General features: G+C 44.3%; 1 protein-coding gene across 1 annotated transcript in view; it reads right to left on the bottom strand.

Moving 5' to 3' along the window:
- The window catches only part of ANO3 (anoctamin 3), a 1,942,403-nt gene that overhangs the window by 871,092 nt on the left and 1,051,820 nt on the right, over nucleotides 1-19,491 (bottom strand). Inside the window, exon 7 of the mRNA XM_085643623.1 lies at nucleotides 643-774. Within this exon, the coding sequence (XP_085499749.1) occupies nucleotides 643-774 (132 nt within the window). The remainder of the gene's footprint in view (nucleotides 1-642; nucleotides 775-19,491) is intronic.

The following is a 19,491-nucleotide window of genomic DNA, read 5'->3' as shown; positions in this document are numbered from 1 at the left end:
GTGTGGACATACTCTTTGTGCATGTGAGGAAGGCAGTTACTCACAGTGGAGTTAACCAAAGGCTGAAGCGCACTGACCCACTGTCCCATGGTATATGCCGCAGTGGGAAGAATGGAAATGTGAATGGCGCAATAAACTACCCATGGATGAAGAGTGCTTTGATTTTAGTAAAAAGGATATTCCATACAAATATGTACATTAAAGAGAATTAAAACATAAACTAACTAAAGATTCTTAGATATGTGCTGCAAATCTTTTTTTAAATCCTTGTTTTTATCACAGATTACAATTCTTTTAATTGAAAGATGTTCCAAGACGCACAGTTCTGCTGTATTCGCCTCCAACGAGCCTTCGGATTTTCTGAACTCTAACACTTCCTATTTTGGGGCAGTCAGTGACATATTTGCCTACTTAATAATTGTGAACATTTGATACAAGTTAATATGACCTTGTTGGGCAGGGCATGAACAAAGGAGGGACAGCTTATGTGTCAATATATTAAACAACACTGAAGCACAGTTCTATGAAAAACAAAATGCACACTCCAATTTGAAAACTGTTTAATTCGAGAAAGTGATCTCTTCACAATGCATATGCTTCTAAAAATGGTGAGCATAGGACTTCAATAATAGGATGACCTACTGGTGAATGCGAGCTCGGCTGAATGGGGCGGTGTAACAATCTGTCTCCTCCAGGTCCGGAAGTGCCTCTTTGTCAAGTTTCATCGGGTTTCTCGGCAGCCAACTTTTCATCTGTCGGAAATTCCTTTGCAAACTAGGACAAAGAAGACATATATTACAATAAACATTTGCATTCGCCCTGCGCTGAAGCTGTGACATGTCTCTAACTTAAAGAGAAAAGCAAAATACTGTTAAGCGACAAAAAAAAAACATCCCATGCAGTTTTTTTGATGTATTCCTGTAAGTGAAGTTAAAAAAAAAAATACAGATCATGGCTACAGGTATATTCACTGAATTAGCCAAGGTTAAGCCTTTAAATAGAATGAAAGCTGTCACACAAAGCATTGTTAGATGCGTTATAGCAACCATTCGATACATTTGCATATTAGACCTTCTGAGGTCTTCCCAGAATGCCTATTGCTGTCAGAATTTCAACATATGGCACATGCATGACCACAGCTCTGTTCTGGGATTGGTAATAAAATACCTTGTTGTTTGGAAACCAGATCAGATCATTTGATGCTCAATTTGTTGATACCCGGTTCCCCAGCTTCAAGGTTGACCTCTCTAGATGTAAGGCTATATCCTGAGAGCTTATTGAGCTTGTTTTACTCCTTCTACATGCACCCTATTGGCCAGGTCTCCCCACAATGCAGTTACTTTCATTTTCCTTTCCAAGCGCTAACCACCTATGAGAAAGACAGCAGCAAACACCTGATTCAGAAGACAATCGACATGGAATCTGTGGATTCCAGGGCTTAAACTTTATAAACAACTGGCTTAATAACACTTGATTTTTCCATCCCTATGAAGTATATTAAAAAGTAGTACTAAACCCTCTACTAATGGTTTTCACAGGCTCTTGGAGAGGAAAAACAGCAACCAAAAATGGAGAACCAGGGCCTAATACAAATATTAGAAAATTATTTGTCTTGCTGCAATCAAATTCTTTGAAAATAAAATGGGAAATTAGGACCACATTTACAAAACACTGATCAAAAAATGGCAACAAGTGTTTTTATGACCAGCGTGGAGTTTTGCGATCCAACCTATGCACTAATCGGTCATATTAGAAAATCCTTAATCTAGTAGAAATCAATCCAAACTACCTCAACAATAGGTAGGTCACAAATTGCAAATCACTGTGACAGGTGGCTGTCACAGGATTGGTGGTCTGCGATCACCACCATGTCTCTGATAGTTTTTTATATACTTAGAGGAAATGAGACAGCATTTAAAAACATTTTTTACATTTTTGTTTCACAGTAGACAGTGGCCCCCAGACTACTGCCTACTGCCTAATAATTATTTTTTTACAAACACAAAGGGGACAGGATTATTAGGCGCCCCATTTCCTTTTGCATATTGCTTATTACCCCATGTTGGGAGCTGGTAAAATTTAAATGTTACGGGACCGGATTTGAGTTGCAAACCATTGATGCATACCAAAGTGAATCGGTATTTAGAACCGGTCCCTTAAACACTCCTTTTAAATAGCAATTTTATATGCCCTTCTAAACTCATTTTGCAATCTGGTAACCTGTTACCAAATATCAAAATGGGTTTAATGCACATTAAAATGACATTTAGTGGTTACATGCCCTGTGATTTTAATGGGTCATAGGGTTTGTGGCCACAAATTGGCTTCCTTCATCTGACCCTTAGCTCTCGAGGTTTCCATATGCTGTGCCTCACTCTCCTGCTGTGAGAAGCTTTCTCCTTTTTTACATCATTATCTTTAAGATTCATCAATCCTTTGAACTAGAATCACCTCCTAATACATCCTTGGCCCTCCCTCCAACTCATCCAGCCACCTGCATTCCTTCTAAAACAATATCAATTCTGGATAACTTTCCTCCCTTAGAAGCAGAGTGTTTTATCTAACCCCTAATTTCAGAAAAATTTATTGGTATGTCAACACAATATGATCTGGAAAAAATGTACTGGACTTTTATCCTCATCAATCAGGATTGAGACAGGGTTTTAGCATTGAATCAGTTCTCATTGGTGTTTTGGGGATCTTCACGTACCAATCCATTCCGGTTTGGAGGATGTCCTTATTTTACCTGACCTATCTGCAGACTTTGACATATTATCCCACAAGATCCTTCTTTCCCACCTCTTTAATAAAGATATGGTAAATTGTGTCCATAAATGATCTATTCTATATCCTTTCTGTCTGACCAGTCTTGGGCATTATCAAGCTGTGGAGAGCTAGCGTGGAGCCCAAAAGAGATCAGGATTATTTCCCGAGGGGTGGCAGATAGTGTGGAGAGAACATATCTTGTCATTGTTCAAGATTTTGAGTTCTGGAAGATCTTAGGAGGACATCGGTGCTGAGTGTATCTGTCTCAAGCAGAGATAAGATCGATGGATGCCGGCAATGCCACCTCCAATTCTAACTAGTCTGTCTATTCTAATTATGTCTTATTCGGGGGGAACTAGAATGTCCAGCATTGGTGTTGAAGTGTCCTTGAGCCAAGTTTCAGTTAGGAGGTCTAGTTTATCTGAGAGTATGAGGTCTGCAATGTCAGCTGCATATCCTACAGCTGATCTGCAATTAATAAGCATCGATTTGATGTGAGATTTGGTCACAACGGTTTTGAAGTGAGATGTTTCGACAGATAGTAAGTTTTTCTGGCCCGTAGTTCTGAGGTTGACACTGGGTTCCCTAATCTGATTGGAGGGAATAGTTTGTAAATTCAATGCAGAGGGAGCAGATTCAATATGATCTGATTTGTAGGATAGTAATAAGGAATGAATGTCCACATCAGTCAGGTGATCGGTAAACCTATTGGCTCTGGAGTGATGTTCGGATAAGGCCGCGTGTTCCAGTGAGGATTCCCTATGTTATCCCTGGCTTAGATTTCCGGAAGTATTTTAGCATTGTGGAGAGATTAGGTTGTTTAATCTCCGAAGTCATACTGAGATCCCCTAACTTCTTCATTTTCAAAAAGAAGTATAATACGTTCTGGAGGCTCTCTTTAACTCCTTTAAGATCATTCTTGATGTCAACCAGCTTATCTTTACTGTAGGGAGGGTTTATCATGTGCATGGAAGGTACGGTAGTAGACTGAGAATGAGATTCATCCGTAAGGAAGGGAGGAAGTAGGATGAGAGGATGCCTCATAAGAGAGGAGGAAGCTATTGGGGGAGTTGACGTGCAATTGCTGGAATCAAGGATGGTGTATTTGAGGTGGGTAGTGAGAGATGGGTAGTAAAAGGTGTCAAATTGATACCTTCACTGGGTGACTTGGGTTGTAAGTCTGATGAGACTTGTGGGTTGGTGGGCATGTTGCAGGAGAGGGACTTACCTATGGGGAGCTAAAGATGGTAGTAAGAGGTGTGAAATTGATACCTTCACTCTGTGACTTGAGTAGTAAGTCCGATGAGACTCGTGGGTTGGCAGGTGTGTTGCAGGAGAGGGACTTACCCGTGGGTGAGTTTGTAATAGATGGGGAGAGGGTAGTAGCCCTCAAGTTCCCTAAATCAATCAGTCAGGGAATAAGGAAGCACGCTACTCTCCCATGAGGGTCTCAAGGTGCTGGGCGGGGGGGTGCACCTCTGGGTCAGCTTAACAGCCAGGTCTTGAGGCTCTTCCTGAAGGTGTGAAGAGTTCCCTAGATTGTTGTAAACTATAGTGGGGTGTTTCACTGCCATGTGTTTAGAGGGATCAGGATAGTTCAATGAGTTGGGGTATAGGCATACTTTAGAAGCTATATGAGGCCTTGGTTCCTCCCCAGAGGATTCCTCAATGGTGCACAGTGTAAGGTCCACCTGATCTCTGGTAGGAGATGAAGATGGCATGTAGGAGGTAGCATTGGCAGCAACGCATTGGGGTTTCACAGTGGTTGTTAGAACTTGATCTTGTAGGGAAGGAGTTACATTGTTAGCCATTTAATTTTTTATCCTCATGAAGGATTTTTCAAAGTGTTCTAGGTTTTGATCCAATGACTGAATAAGAATGATCCCATTGTTGTATAAGGAAATGGCGAGATCAACTTTGAAGATTGAAGAGGGAATAATGGATGGTCTAAAAACCTGAGGTATTATTGATTTGGCACAGAGCATTAACGTTAAGGCTCTTCTCCATTGGATGTATTAGAAGAAGAAGTTTTTATACTAGGCCTCTGGAACAAGAGCATATTCCACAAAAGATTACTATATGTATTCCAGGGCCTAATGGCAGACATGACTGACATTTAGGGGAGACTCCTTTGGTTCTGAGGAAGACCCTTTGAACCACTCCACAACTTCAAAGGCACATGATAGTATAACTACTGGTGCCTTACTTCAGCAGGGCAGAAATAATCTTGTGGGGATGTGGACGTGAATCCAGAATTCCTGAAACTGCATGGTGCACACTGCCAAAGGAATCTGCTGTGCAAAAGGAGGATTACTGCCATTGAAAGGGACCGTGTGCCCTTCCTGAACAGTGGCTGGCCTGGGCTGACTACCTGCTGCTATATGGCACCCTGAAGCGTGCTCTCCAAGGGCTTATTGGCTTTCCAACTGTTCTTTCGGAGGTCTCAGGGACCTCAAAGATCTCGTACGAGGGACCCAAAAGTCTACTCGTGACACCTGGAGAGCTGTGCACACATTGTTTGTTGGATCCAGACTCTGAGTGTGGCATGAGTGTGGAACTAAGAATTGTGCCTGGAGACCGGATTGCCTTGTGTGGAGCTCCAGAAGTCTTGCCCACATCTAAGGCATGTGGCAACGGCATCATGAGGTCCTCGGCATTCATAAGCGTCTAGTTGGTAAGTGGATTCACCAGTTTGTGGGATAGAAAATGGCCCACTTCATGTTGCATCTCTCTCGTGCAACATGCTGAATGCATGTACATTGTGTGCGGGGTCTGATTCACAGGTTGCAACCCTCAGAGGTGGCGACATAACAGTAGTAGTGCCTTATTCTACCTCGTGAGGCATTGTTGAACTTGCGCTTGTGTACTTGACTGCAACTGTCTGGTGTGACCCATATCAGTACGCACCATAAATTGTGCCTCTTTTCCAGGGAGGTATGGAATTTGCAACTCCTCGTTGTGTGTGATTGAAATAGTCTGGTGTGACCCATATCACCATGCACCCAACGTTGTGGCTAATTTCTAGGGAGGTAGGGCATTTGCAAATGTTCATTGTGTGTGACTGGACCAGTCTGGTGTGATCGGTATCAACACAAACTAGCCATTATGCCCAGATGACCTGCATGTGATTCTGAGGAACGTACACCTGCCTCCTTCTTCTGAGAGGCTCCACTGCCTCATTCTACATCCAGCTCCGAATCAGCCGAAGAGCCAGGCCTTGAGGCTCTTCCTAAAGGTGTGCAGAGTTCCCTTGATTGTTGTAAACTATAGCGGGGTGTTTCACTGCCGTATGTTTAGAGGGATCAGGGAAATTCAATGAGTTGGGGTATAGACATACTTTAGAAGCTATATGCGTCCTTGGTTCGACCCCAGAGGATTCCCCAATGGCGCACAGTGTAAGCTCCACCTGATCTCCGGTAGGAGATGAAGATGGCATGTAGGAGGTAGCATTGGTAGCAACGCATTGGGTTTCACTGTAGTTGTTAGAACTTGATCTTGTAGTGAAGGAGTTACATTGTTAGCCATTGAATTTTTAATCCTCATAAAGAATTTGGCAAACTGTTCTAGGTTTTGATCCGATGATTGAATAAGAATGATCCCATTGTTGTATAAGGAAATGGCGAGATCATCTTTGAAGATTGGAGAGGGAATAATGGATAGTCTACAACCATGAGGTATATTTATTTATTGATTTGGTACAGAGCATGGACGTTAAGGCTTTTGTCCATTGGATGGATTGGAAGAAGAAGTTTTTACACTTAGCCTCTGGAGCATGGTCCCACAAAGATTAATATATGCATTCCATGGCCTAATGGCAGACAGGACTGACATTTAGGGGAGACACCTGTGGTTCAGAGAGAGGCCCTTTGAACCACTCCACAACTTCAAAGGCACACAACAGTAAGGACATGCCTGGCTGGGGCATCGCCTTAGCCAACCAGAAAATGCCAGTTCTAATAGTCTATGTGTCATATATGATATACAACATTCCTTTCAAGAACATATTTCCGAAAAATATTTCCACATGTGTCTTTCTCCTCCCAAATTTATTGAAGGTTCCCCCTTACATACCCACTGTGTACTTGAAAGCAGTTACACAAGTCACAGCCAGGGAAGGATTATTGAAAAACAAATTTCCTGCACTGCCTGAAAATTAAAATCTCTGTTCAAGGCTGCATAACTACTACTAAGCCTGAGGAAGTTTCGTCATATCTGACATCAAAATCTCCATTGGCTCAATATTGAGAAAATATATATTTTCAAAGTGCTTGTCTTTTGCCACAAAGCTGAGAAATTAACAGGACCCAGGTACATCTAACAGTTCAAACCCTATGTGCTCATACGAGCCGTTCGTTCAACCTCAGTCAATATCCTTACTATACCCTACCCCTGCCGTTAAAACCTGGGGGGGGGCAGCTTACCACAAATCTTTGACAAATTATTTTAACTCAATCTTTATGAAAAAACTAAAGACTCAAATGTTCTCTCTTTAAGTGCTGTTTCTTTATCTAACTTTTTCGCTTAACTCTATGATTGGAATGAGCACCAGCATACCCTTTTTAGGATACTTTTTAATTCATTCATTTATCCACTCTTGTTACATTGTGCAAATCACACCAGTATTACTACAGTTACAGTATACAGCAGAGGTTCTGGAAACTACTACTATTTCTGCAAAGGCCAAATTGCTTTGGAAATTCAACTTTGTGCAAAAAGTCTTTTAAATAGATATATGTATTTACACACACAGGTTGGAAAACATTTGTGGGACCTATCCCTGACCACTAAAATGTGTATACCAACAACTGAAGAAAAGGTAATTTCCTTTGTACAGGCAATCATCTATTTTCTTGATACAGATATTCTTTTTTAGGTCTCGCCTGAGCGCTAGCGCATGCACTACCTCAGGCGAGATCTTTAGTAAAAGGGTTTTCAAAGTGCTACCAGAGTGGCCTAAAGCCTGCGTGCATGTGAGCGTGAACGTGCACAGGCCTCTCCTTTCGCGCGCACCACTCGCGTGTTTTTTTTTGCGCGTGCGCGTAAACACAACAGTTATGCTGGTGTTTAGTGCACTAAGCATCAGGTGTTACCAGTACCCGATTGCATAGCCAACTCTTACACAGAAAGCTGCCAAGTCGCTTGCTGAAGCAGCTGTCTGTCCAACCCGCCCAGTGCCCGAGGTTTCTGTGTGGAGATACTTCAGGGCTCCTCGTGTCTCCATCCCCTCCCACGATATGACACAAAGAGAAGTTGCTTATTCTTCATTCTAGTTTCCCTCCTCGTTATTTCATTTAAATGAACACCGACAAATGTACTCCAGGTCCATTGAGTCCGCACTTCACAGGATTATGAAATTTGAGGATACAAATTAATCACAATCAAAGCTTGTGACCAAAGCCGAGGCCTCTGGCATTCTGACTGACTTACATTTTTGTAGGAACCACCACCCCAGTGGAGTCTCTTGGCATTGATCTAAGCATGGCATCGCCAAGCCATAACTTCAGATTTTTCTTGTTTTTTTATGGGATGCACATCCAATGTCTTAACTTATATTAAAGAGGTTAAATACATGTGCAGAACATCTAGACTGCAATATAAAGCTGTTGCTGCATACACCAACAAAATGATGCTAGCTACATTTCTACATCTGAGAAACATTATTTACACTGGCAAAAAGCAATGACATTCCTGTGTACTATTCTAACAGATTAAAGCACTGAGGAGAACTAGCCACTTATCAAAGATTTTTACCGATCAACTACTGCTGGGAGTGCAATGATTCCTGTGTGGAGAACAATATGTAGAAGAGATATAGTGAATGTAACACTAAAGTAATGGTACTATTGTAAATTACTGCCCGTTCACAAATCACATTTGTTCTTAAGCATACTGTATTTACTCACACAATGTAAATCATTGTTCTAGGTCATTTATCAAATTACAATTATCCACAATATGACTAACACTTATTTTGAGCCTTAACCCTTCTTTTTTTCCCCTTAAAATAAACATGTTATCATTGAGACGTTTCCTATGCAATGGATTAGAGAAGCTTGTCAAGCACAAGCATTGGCATAGCCAATAGGTCTTGCCTTTGGGACCTTATAAGTGTTTAGCCATGCAACAGTTGATGTTGTTGCACCAAGGATATGGACAATGCTTGTTTATAATATTTCTCTATTGAGGCACAAAATGCTAACAGTCATTTATATCAATACGGACATATAAAACAACCCCATCACAATCCAAAACCCACAATGAGGGCAGTCTCTACAATGATGCGTTGTACCATAAAACAGCCATATGCCATGTACGGTCACATGTGACTAACTCAACACATTTCCACATCGGTTAATAGATACACTAATTGAGTCACCTTGAAAGAAAAAGCCTAAGAGAAGAAATCTCACATGAATAGCACAGAGAAATGCTATACATGTGAGATACAGTTCAATCTACCCCTGCATCTCCCACTCAAACCTCCAGCACCATTATACAACTCGTATTCCATCCAAAGGAGGTGAAAAGGAAGGCCAGAGTCAGCTTCAGGAAGAAAAGAGAACTGATCATCCACCACTCCAGCTGGCCTACACATTCTAGCAGCATCCCAACACCGCCTCATAGTGTGTCAGTCTGCTACTAACACTGTAGATTAGTTTTTCAAGCTTTGCTATGCCATGCATAGCTTCTAATGACTGTCTATACATAGGGACCAAAGTAGATTTCCAAAATTGCGATATCCTTACTTTTGCTATCGCTAGGGACATCGACAGCCATCGTCTCACCAAGGAAGAACAAACTTAGAGCACAGAAGGGTTATGGAAAATTGCTATTGTAGCAGTAAAATCCAGTGTTGTGTCATATTCTTGTTTAAGAATACATCAGACCTGTTTCCAGTAAGTAACCACCTTTTCACATTCCCACAGAAGATGCACAATGTCTTCACTATCCCTCCTGCAGCACCAATATCCAGAATGTTGACACAATTTGGCTGTGTAAAGTTTAATCGGGGACCAGTGCCACCAATTTCAAGAAAAGTAACTATACTTTAAATGTGCTTCTCTCAACCCTTCGTCATATTCTTGCCTCAACGTCATGACCCTCCTCCTTGAAGCGTGTTTAGAGGCAACCTTCCCACTATGATTGTAACTCGCTCAAGGTATCTTAATAAAAGGCATGCTCAATGAGAAATGAATACATGCCTGATATAGCACCCTTGCATGCCTTCAATGCATATATGCACTTCTGAATGGGCAAATGCCCCAACACATTTGGTTTTAACCCTAATCAATTTTTTTAGGGCCTGCGTCAGCAGTGTTAATGGCAGATTATATTCAAGATGGGGTCCAAAAAGGACTTAAAAAACCCATTTCAAATCAAGCCCACCACAAAGTTCATTTAAAACAACTTTGCATCTACTCAAACTAATCTCTTCCTGTCCAATTCTAATCCCTGTGTTATGTAATAAGGAAGTTGCTCTGGGTCACCTAGCAAATTATGATTCCACTGCCATGCATCACGAGAGGATTGAATAATAGGATTAGACTGTCAGGTGTCTCACACCTATCTAGTATAGTTGATCACCAATTCCTCTATGCGTGTATACTTTATCCATCTGTCTCAAGATAGTCTTGGTAAAGGTTAGTAGTAACATTCCGAAGACGTAATTGCTTATTGCACCTGGGCACTACATTTTCCCCACTTGCACCGTCCCCCAGAGTGTCAGATTGAGTGACAGATTGAGATGTTTCCACCATTTAAAATCTGAATTAGTCTTCTCTATCAATGGGTAGTGGTCATCCTGTACCATAAATTTCAGTACCATACTGATGTAAATGGCCATGTATTTGAGAAAGCAGTGCTTACAATGAAGGACATGTCACCTAAGCAACCTTGGCTCATCGTCAAGTTAATATGGTAGCCTGGGAATCACGTAAAAAGATTAATCAAGTCTATCAGTCCTCCAGCTGATTTCTGGGCTAAAGGAACATGACTTTTCCCTCAAAAAGGTGTTGCCAATCTTGTCAAAAACTGATACATTTTGCAACCAGGGTGCCAGTGATCACACATTTTATCCCAACAGCTGCTGAGCAGGATATAACCTTGCCTTGCAGAGATATTTCCTCCTCAAATGGGTATATGAATGCCATATTTCCACAATGGATTTATTCGACCATGAAAATCTCCAGCAGCCTCACCCGTATTCTTTGTCGTAAAAAGCATTGGGAAGCTTTGGCCCTGCACTGTTTACAGGGCTCTCAATAACGTGACTTTAAAAAATGTTACACCCTTCCTTTCATCCCAGTACTTACTATCAAGTTAAAGATTCTAACTTGTATACTAAACTTGATCTAAGGGGAGCATAGCATTTGGTCTGTGCTAGGCTTGGGAACAAATTAATGATGGCTTTTCGGACCTGTTATGGGCTGTTTGAGTACTGTATGATGCCATTTGGAATATGTAATGCTCCATCGGCATTCCAATTATTTTCCACCATTGTACTATACACATTTCTAGGCAAATTTGTGATCATATATATCAGCAACATTCTTATCTAGCCACAGTCTCAAAATGACCACATCATCAATGTGGAAACTATCCTAACAATTTTAAGAAAACATGGGATTATTGTAAACTCACCAAATGTGAATTGCACATGGCCAAGTTCACTTACAACAACTCATATCATGCATCCCTTCATATGTTACCATTCTACTCAAACAATGGATATCACCCTAGGTATCTATTTATATTAAAACACCTTAAGTCACATTTCCATTCCAAGTCTCACTCTGCGCCTCAAACACATGGTGCATCTAGCACAGACAATGCATCACAAAATCATAAAAGCCAAGACTCAGTACAAACAGCTAACTGACCATTGTCTACAGCCTGGTCCAAATTACTCGCCTGGAGATAAAGTGTGGGCTTGCTACAAAAAAAGTAATCAATCAAGTGGCTGGTAAATTGCAACTACTCCCCCTTAAGGGTCTGAAGGTGCTTGGGGGGAAGACTGCAGATCTGTCGCAAGGCACTGTGGTTCAGTCGAAGAGCCAGGTCATGAGGTCCTTCCTAAATTGGGGCAGTGAAGCTGAATGAGGTCCTTCCTAAATAGGGGCAGTGAAGATGATTGCCTTAGGGGGAGAGACTGGGTGTTCCAGGTCTTTGCTGTGAGGTAGGAGAAGGATCTTCCCCCAGTTGTGGTCTTACGAGTCCTTGGGATGGCAGCTAGGGCCAGTTGAGCAGAGCAGAGGTCTCTGGTGGGTGCGTGGAATGAGAGGCTGTAGATGAGGTATGCAGGTCCCATGTCAGTAGGTGTGTGTGAGGATCTTGTAGGTGATCTTTTTGTTGACTGGGAGCCAGTGGAGGTCTCTCAGGTAGCTGGTGATGTGGCTGCGGAGGGTAGGTTGAGGATGAGTGTGATGGAGGTGCTCTGGATGCTTTGTAGTTTCTTGAGGAGTTTCTGGGTGATGCCGGCGTAGAGTGTGGTGCCGTAGTCAAGACTGCTGCTGATGATAGGGGACTGTCTTTCTGGACTCGGTGGGGATGAACTTGAAGATCTTTCGAAGCAGGCATAGCATGTGGAAGCAGGATGATGAGACTGGTGGTTCATGGTGAGTGTGGAGTCCAATATGATGCCAATATTTCCTGCGTGGTCTGTGGGTGTTGGTGGAGGTCCAATATCTGCAGGCCACCAGGAGTCATCCCAAGCAGAGGGAGTGGAGCCCAAAATGAGGACTTAAGTCTTCTTTGAGTTTAGCTTGAGGCACCTGTCCTACATTCAGTGGGCGTCATGGAAGTTGCTCTAGGCAAATGTGGGTTCATTGGCAAGGGAGAGGATCAGCTGGGTGTCATCGGCGTAGGAGACAATGTTGAGTCTGTGATCCCTGATGACTGCTGCGAGAGGGGACAGGTAGATGTTGAGGAGAGTGTGGCTCAGGGAGGAGCCCTGAGGCACTACACAGCTGATTTCTGTGGGATCCGTATGGAATGGTTGTAGCCTGACTCTCTGTATTTGGCCGGTGAGGAAGGATCAAATCCATTCCAGGGCATTTTTGTGGATGCGAGCGTCATGGAGTCTTGTGCGGTGTGAGACGATGTTGAAGGTGGCCGGAAGGTCCAGGAGGCTGAGGGCTGCACTTTTGCCTCAGTTGAGGAGGGTACGGACGTCATCTGTGATGGTGAGGAGGGCGGGCTCCGTACTATAATTTCTCCAGAAGCCAGATTACGAGTGGTCTAGGATGTGGTTTGCCTCGATGACCTCGGAAAGTTGGGCGTTGGTTGCCTTCTCAATGAACTTGGCTGGAAAGAGGTGCAGAGAGATGGATCTGAACCTTCAAACACCATTATCATTGTCACTCATGTTTCATTGGGCAATTTGAAGTACTCTCTCAGATTCATCAATTAAATGTAAGCTTAAACTGTCCCGGTCAATGAAAATTCAACCTGTTTTTCATACTACCTTGTTAAAACCAGCTGTGTCCAAATCTGGCTCCCGACCACCCTCGGTGTTGATAAGTAAACACTGAAAGTATGAAGTTAGTGCAATCACAAATATGAAAATATGCCATGGTCACCCATGATATCTTGTTGCCTTGGAAGGGCATAGTCCAAAAGAAGATTCCTGGGAGCCTGCAACTGCCATTCATTCTCCCCTGCTGTTACTTTGCTTCCCTGCTTGCCACCACCAGTGAAAGTCTCTGTTTCCCTTTAATAGATGGACTTGTAGAGAGGGGGAAGGTATGCTACAAACTCCTTGTTGCATGTATTAAAGCAAGTAATGAAAGTCCATCTAATCATCATGTTTGTACCTGTAATGTTCAAATGCTTAAACAACAAGAACTTCTGTATTACTGTAATGTTTTTATTTTTTATTGTTTTATGCACATTAATACTTATATTAGTCAGAGGCTTTACTATGGGACTCATTTGTTTGTTGTGACTCTGGTGACTTAATTGTTTTTTCCCTTTGACAACAGGGGTACCTCTGGAACATGCTCAAATGATCTGCTGCACCTGATGACTCATCTGTTTGTGCTAACTCCGATGACTTCATTGTTGATTCCCTTTGGCAGCATGTGTAAGTTCATGAACTTGCTTGTGGGTACTACTTTCTGAGATTGCACAATTATTTGAAGAGTTTGTGTCCATTCAGCTGCAGCTGCTGGTCATGTTTGGTTTTGAAAGGAGCTATCACATTGAGGAGCCAAACAACCAAGATGTTTTCTCAATTTAAGAGAGCTGTTCCAATCTTCAACAACCAACATTTTCTTTTGTGAAATGTAAAGGCAATTCTTTGGGAAAATAGAACTACGAATTGCTGACTAACCCTGTTCCTACCAGGTCTCCTTCTCTGCACCACACAGCCTAATTTTCCTTTCCCCCATTTGGCCACCTAGATAGTCTGAAATATAAATCTCAGAGTTGGTGCTGCCAGAAGGAGGGCATCTTGAGAGCATTGCTTCTTAGGAAACGGGCCCGACCACTACCCAGTGGCTCTAGTTCACTTTGAGTGAGGGGAGCTCTCAGGTTTCTGGAGGGTAGCTGTGGTCTGTCCATGCCTGCCAATTGTCTGCTTGGCAATGACCTGAGGCACACCGTCTGGAAAGAGGTGGAGCTCAGGTTTCACTTCGAGATGTTAGGGTTGCCTGAGTGGAGGTGCCTGACCACACAGTCTATGGACATACAAGAAGGTAGTCAGCATTATCTGGAGCCTGGAAGAATGGGCCAGGTGCCTACCAAAAGGAGGAAAGGCAAGGTGTGGAAGGAACCCACTCCTGAAACTCCAACAGTCCTGAAGGAGGCTGAACCTGAGGGGGGTGCACTGGAGCTACAGAGGAGGATGTTGCCACCCTGAGGAACATATCTGAGCTGGCCACCTGGCAGCAGGGAGGAGTTCTGCAGGAGCAGATGGAGTGCCCTACTCTTGAGGGCGTACAGTGCCAGGCTGAGGTCCACGCAGCTAATGACACCTCTGATGTTCAACTGAGTTACTGGCAGAACTGTATAGAAAGCTGAAGGTTCCTGAGCCTGTGGCAACAGGTGTGCCGGTGGTCCCCGAGTGCTGCAGGGCCTTCATAATGGAACTGGCTCATGATGTTCTCCTGGAAAGTATTCTAGGGCAAGACAAGACCCTTGATAGACTTGCCACCCACTTCTATCGGCCCCAGATGAGGAGGGCCTCAGATTCTTTCCGTAGGCCATATCCTACTTGCCAGATTAGTGGCAAGTCGGGATGGAAAACCCAAGGCTCATCTGCACCCTTTTCCTGTTCTCAGAATGGTGACTGCACCAAGAGTGGCTAGGGCACTGATGGAAATATTTACCCCTGTGAGATTCACCAAGGAGGTGGTGTTGGACAGGGGTACCAACTTCATGTCAGCATACATGAAGGCCATGTGTAAAGAGTGTAGGGTAACCTACAAACCCTCTACCCCTTATCACCAAAAGACTAAAGGGCTTGTTGAGAGATTCAAGAACCCTCTCAACAGCTTGATCATGGGTCCTTCAGAGCTCTTGAGGTGGATGTGAGAAGTCCCCTTGCCATGCCTGTTGTCTGCGTGCCTAGCGGGCCCCAGAAGGGGTTTGGCTTCAGCCCCTTTGAGCTGCTGTATGGGCACCCAGTACAAGGACCTCTCAGCCTGGTAAATGAGTGGTGGGAGCAAACTCCCAAGAAGACCACCCAGGATGTGGTCAGCTACATGCTGGCACTCCATACACTCTTCTGGAAGCAAGCTAAGGAAAATCTAGAAGGCAGCCAGGAGATCTTGAAACAGTAGTATGACCAGAAGGCCACTGATCGAGTTTCAGCCTGGACAAAAAGTGTGGGTGAGGGAGCCTGAGGAGTCCATGGCCCTACATGTCCATTGTCTGGGCCCTATGAGGTGAAAGTGTGTGGCAGTGAGGTAACTGACTTAGGGGACCTCAAAACTCCCAGGAACCCTTTAAAGATTTTCTACGTCAACCACCTCAAACTCATTTTGAAAGTTCTGAGTTAACCATGCTCCTGGTCACGCATAGGATGGGTCAGTGGAGGATGTAAGCATCTTCAAGACACTGACCCTAGAGCAATAAAGAGATTGCCACCATTTGTTATGGCAGTATGTTTCTCTATTGTGCTTTACCCTGACACTGCAGACAGCACACCTGTGAAGAGTAAAATCTACAGGTAGTCTGACAAGGAAAGAGCCAGCATTGAGGAGGAGGTCTCCAAGATGCTGGAGTTAGGGTTTATTGAACACCCCTTGGTGTAGCCAAATGGGGTTGGTCCCCAAGGCTGCCCCTCCAGGTGCCATCCCAGATCTTAGGTTCTGTGGGAATTACTAGGTGCTCAATGCAGACACCAAGACTGACACACACTTCACCCCCAGAGCTAATGAGCTCATGCATCGGTTGGGAGCTGCCAAATTCCTTAGCACATTTGAACTTCTGTCTGGGTACCGAAAGAATGCATTAACTGAGGGGTATAAAGGGAGGTCTTTGTCATCCACCCCAGAAGGGCACTTTCAGTTCAGGCTAATGCCCTTCGGATTGAAGAACGCCCCTTCCACCTTCCAGAGGTTAGTCAACCAGGTCCTAATTGGGTTGTAGAACTTCAGTTTCGCCTATCTAAATGACTTTGCGGTATTAATTTCTAGCTCAGGGGGCCACCTGTGCCACCTCAGGCAAGCAATTCAGGCTCTTCAGAGGGCAAGCCTTACTAGCAAGGCCCATAAGTGCCAAATATAGCTGGGTTCAATATTCTACGTGGGTCACCAAGTGGAAAGATGCAAGTTGCGGCCCCTTCGGGCAAAGATTGAAACCATTTTAGCTTGGGAATCCCCTGAGACCCAGACAGAGGTTAGAACCTTCTTTGGCCTCACTGGGTATTACAGGAGATTTGTCAAGGGGTACAGTACCATTGTTGCACCATTGACAGAGCAGACTTAGAAGAAGCAGTCCAGACAGATGATATGGACGGACGCATGGCAGGACACTTTTGATACCCTGCAGGAAGCCATGTGCAGAGCACCTGTGCTCAAGGCCCCTGACTTCTCCACCAAATAATTAATTGTCCATATGGACATCTCAGAGCATGGCATAGGGGTCGTGGTCTCAAAGCTGGATGAAGAGGTTCTGGCTCAACCTTCATCTGTAGGAGGTTACTTCCCCAAAAACACAGGAGGAATGCAATAGAGAAGCCTTCAAGGTGGTCTGGGCACTGAAGAAGTTGAGACCATACCCATTTGGTGCTCTCATCCAGGTTCAGACAGACCTTCAGATGGTTACTGCAGACAGCACACCTGTGAAGAGTAAAATCTACAGGTAGTCTGACAAGGAAAGAGCCAGCATTGAGGAGGAGGTCTCCAAGATGCTGGAGTTAGGGTTTATTGAACACCCCTTAGTGTAGCCAAATGGGGTTGGTCCCCAAGGCTGCCCCTCCAGGTGCAATCCCAGATCTTAGGTTCTGTGGGAATTACTAGGTGCTCAATGCAGACACCAAGACTGACACACACTTCACCCCCAGAGCTAATGAGCTCATGCATCGGTTGGGAGCTGCCAAATTCCTTAGCACATTTGAACTTATGTCTGGGTACCGAAAGAATGCACTAACTGAGGGGTATAAAGGGAGGTCTTTGTCATCCACCCCAGAAGGGCACTTTCAGTTCAGGCTAATGCCCTTCGGATTGAAGAACGCCCCTTCCACCTTCCAGAGGTTAGTCAACCAGGTCCTAATTGGGTTGTAGAACTTCAGTTTCGCCTATCTAAATGACTTTGCGGTATTAATTTCTAGCTCAGGGGGCCACCTGTACCACCTCAGGCAAGCAATTCAGGCTCTTCAGAGGGCAAGCCTTACTAGCAAGGCCCATAAGTGCCAAATATAGCTGGGTTCAATATTCTACGTGGGTCACCAAGTGGAAAGATGCAAGTTGCGGCCCCTTCGGGCAAAGATTGAAACCATTTTAGCTTGGGAATCCCCTGAGACCCAGACAGAGGTTAGAACCTTCTTTGGCCTCACTGGGTATTACAGGAGATTTGTCAAGGGGTACAGTACCATTGTTGCACCATTGACAGAGCAGACTTAGAAGAAGCAGTCCAGACAGATGATATGGACGGACGCATGGCAGGACACTTTTGATACCCTGCAGGAAGCCATGTGCAGAGCACCTGTGCTCAAGGCCCCTGACTTCTCCACCAAATAATTAATTGTCCATATGGACATCTCAGAGCATGGCATAGGGGTCGTGGTCTCAAAGCTGGATGAAGAGGTTCTGGCTCAACCTTCATCTGTAGGAGGTTACTTCCCCAAAAACACAGGAGGAATGCAATAGAGAAGCCTTCACAGTGGTCTGGGCACTGAAGAAGTTGAGACCATACCCATTTGGTGCTCTCATCCAGGTTCAGACAGACCTTCAGATGGTTAATGTAGATGAGGGGTGAAAATCCCAAATTGTTGAGGAGGTCAAATTTTCTACAAGAAAAGGCTTTACAGTGGAAACCGTCATGGAAAAGACCACACCAATGCTGATGGTCTCTCCAGGTTCTTCCACCTTAGTGAAGAGAACTCCCAAGGAGTTAGTAAGTTGTCCTCACTTTCAGCTGGGGGGACATTTGTTAAGCCTGACATCCTTGGTGTGGTTTTCCCCCCTAACCTTGTGCCTTCAAAAGTCCTGTTTTTGCTGACTTCGTTTTTGCTGCACTTAGGACTCAGCACACTTTACCCCTGCTAACCTTTGCTAAAAGTGCTTGTACTCTCTCCTTAAAACATGTTAGATTGGCTTATACGCAATTGGCATATTTAATCTACCTGTATGCCCATGATAAAATAGCACTTTCTGTGCCCAGGGCCTGTAAATTGAATGCTACTACCCCGCTAAAGCAGCACTTTAAACATGTCTAAGGCCTGCCATTGCAGCCTGTGTGTGTGCAGTGTTAAACTGCCATTTCGACCTGGCAAAGTAAACATTTTACCAGGCCCAAACTTTTCATTTATAATTCACATAAGACAGCCCTAGGGTAGACCCTGGACCGCCCTGAAGGCAAAGAGCAATGTTTTTGAAGAGGCGTGGCTGGCTAGCCAAGATGACGGATGCACTCTAGCGAGCCTCTGTCACTCGGCCCGTAAATTTGTAATTTATCCTTCGCAACGCTGCACCACCTGAACACTGCAGTTGGCTCGCTGTGCCTGGAGTGCTTATGAGGAAGTGCATGGCGAGTGTGGCGATGAGGGAGGCATTCCTGACAAAAGTACTGGCCATCTAAGTCATACGACCGCTGAATGGCGGTGTCTGAGACCCGGCATCGCTAGTTGGCTTGTGCCTGCTGGTCCTGCAGCCAAGTGTGGGTGTGCGAGCTGTGGACGAGGGGCCTGGTGCTGATCGAGGGGGTTGGCGATTGCATGGAAGCTGGCTAAGATCGACCCCGCACCACATAGAGACAGCGAAAGGAGGACCCATACACGCGCTCCCTGGTACGGCTGCGAGTAACTGATTATGGCAAGGATCAACTACTGCAATAGTCTTTACCTAAACACTCAAAAGAGGCACATCAACAGACTACAAATTGCCCAAAATGCAGCAGCACGATTAATTACAGGCACTCCTAAATTTGTCTTGGTAAAGAAAGAGCTGGCTCAACTGCACTGGCTTCCTGTGAGGTTAAGAGTACGTTTTAAGGCCCTTTGTATGACCTTCAAAGCCCTCAACGGAATTGGCCCCAGCCATTTGAGGCAGAAACTTAAGTGGT

This window comes from Triturus cristatus, chromosome 3_1 (assembly GCF_964204655.1).
Source record: "Triturus cristatus chromosome 3_1, aTriCri1.1, whole genome shotgun sequence".
Classification (NCBI taxonomy): Eukaryota; Metazoa; Chordata; class Amphibia; order Caudata; family Salamandridae; genus Triturus; species Triturus cristatus.
The sequence above is the reverse complement of the archived record's forward strand: the minus strand, read 5'-3'. Positions and strand labels throughout refer to the sequence as shown.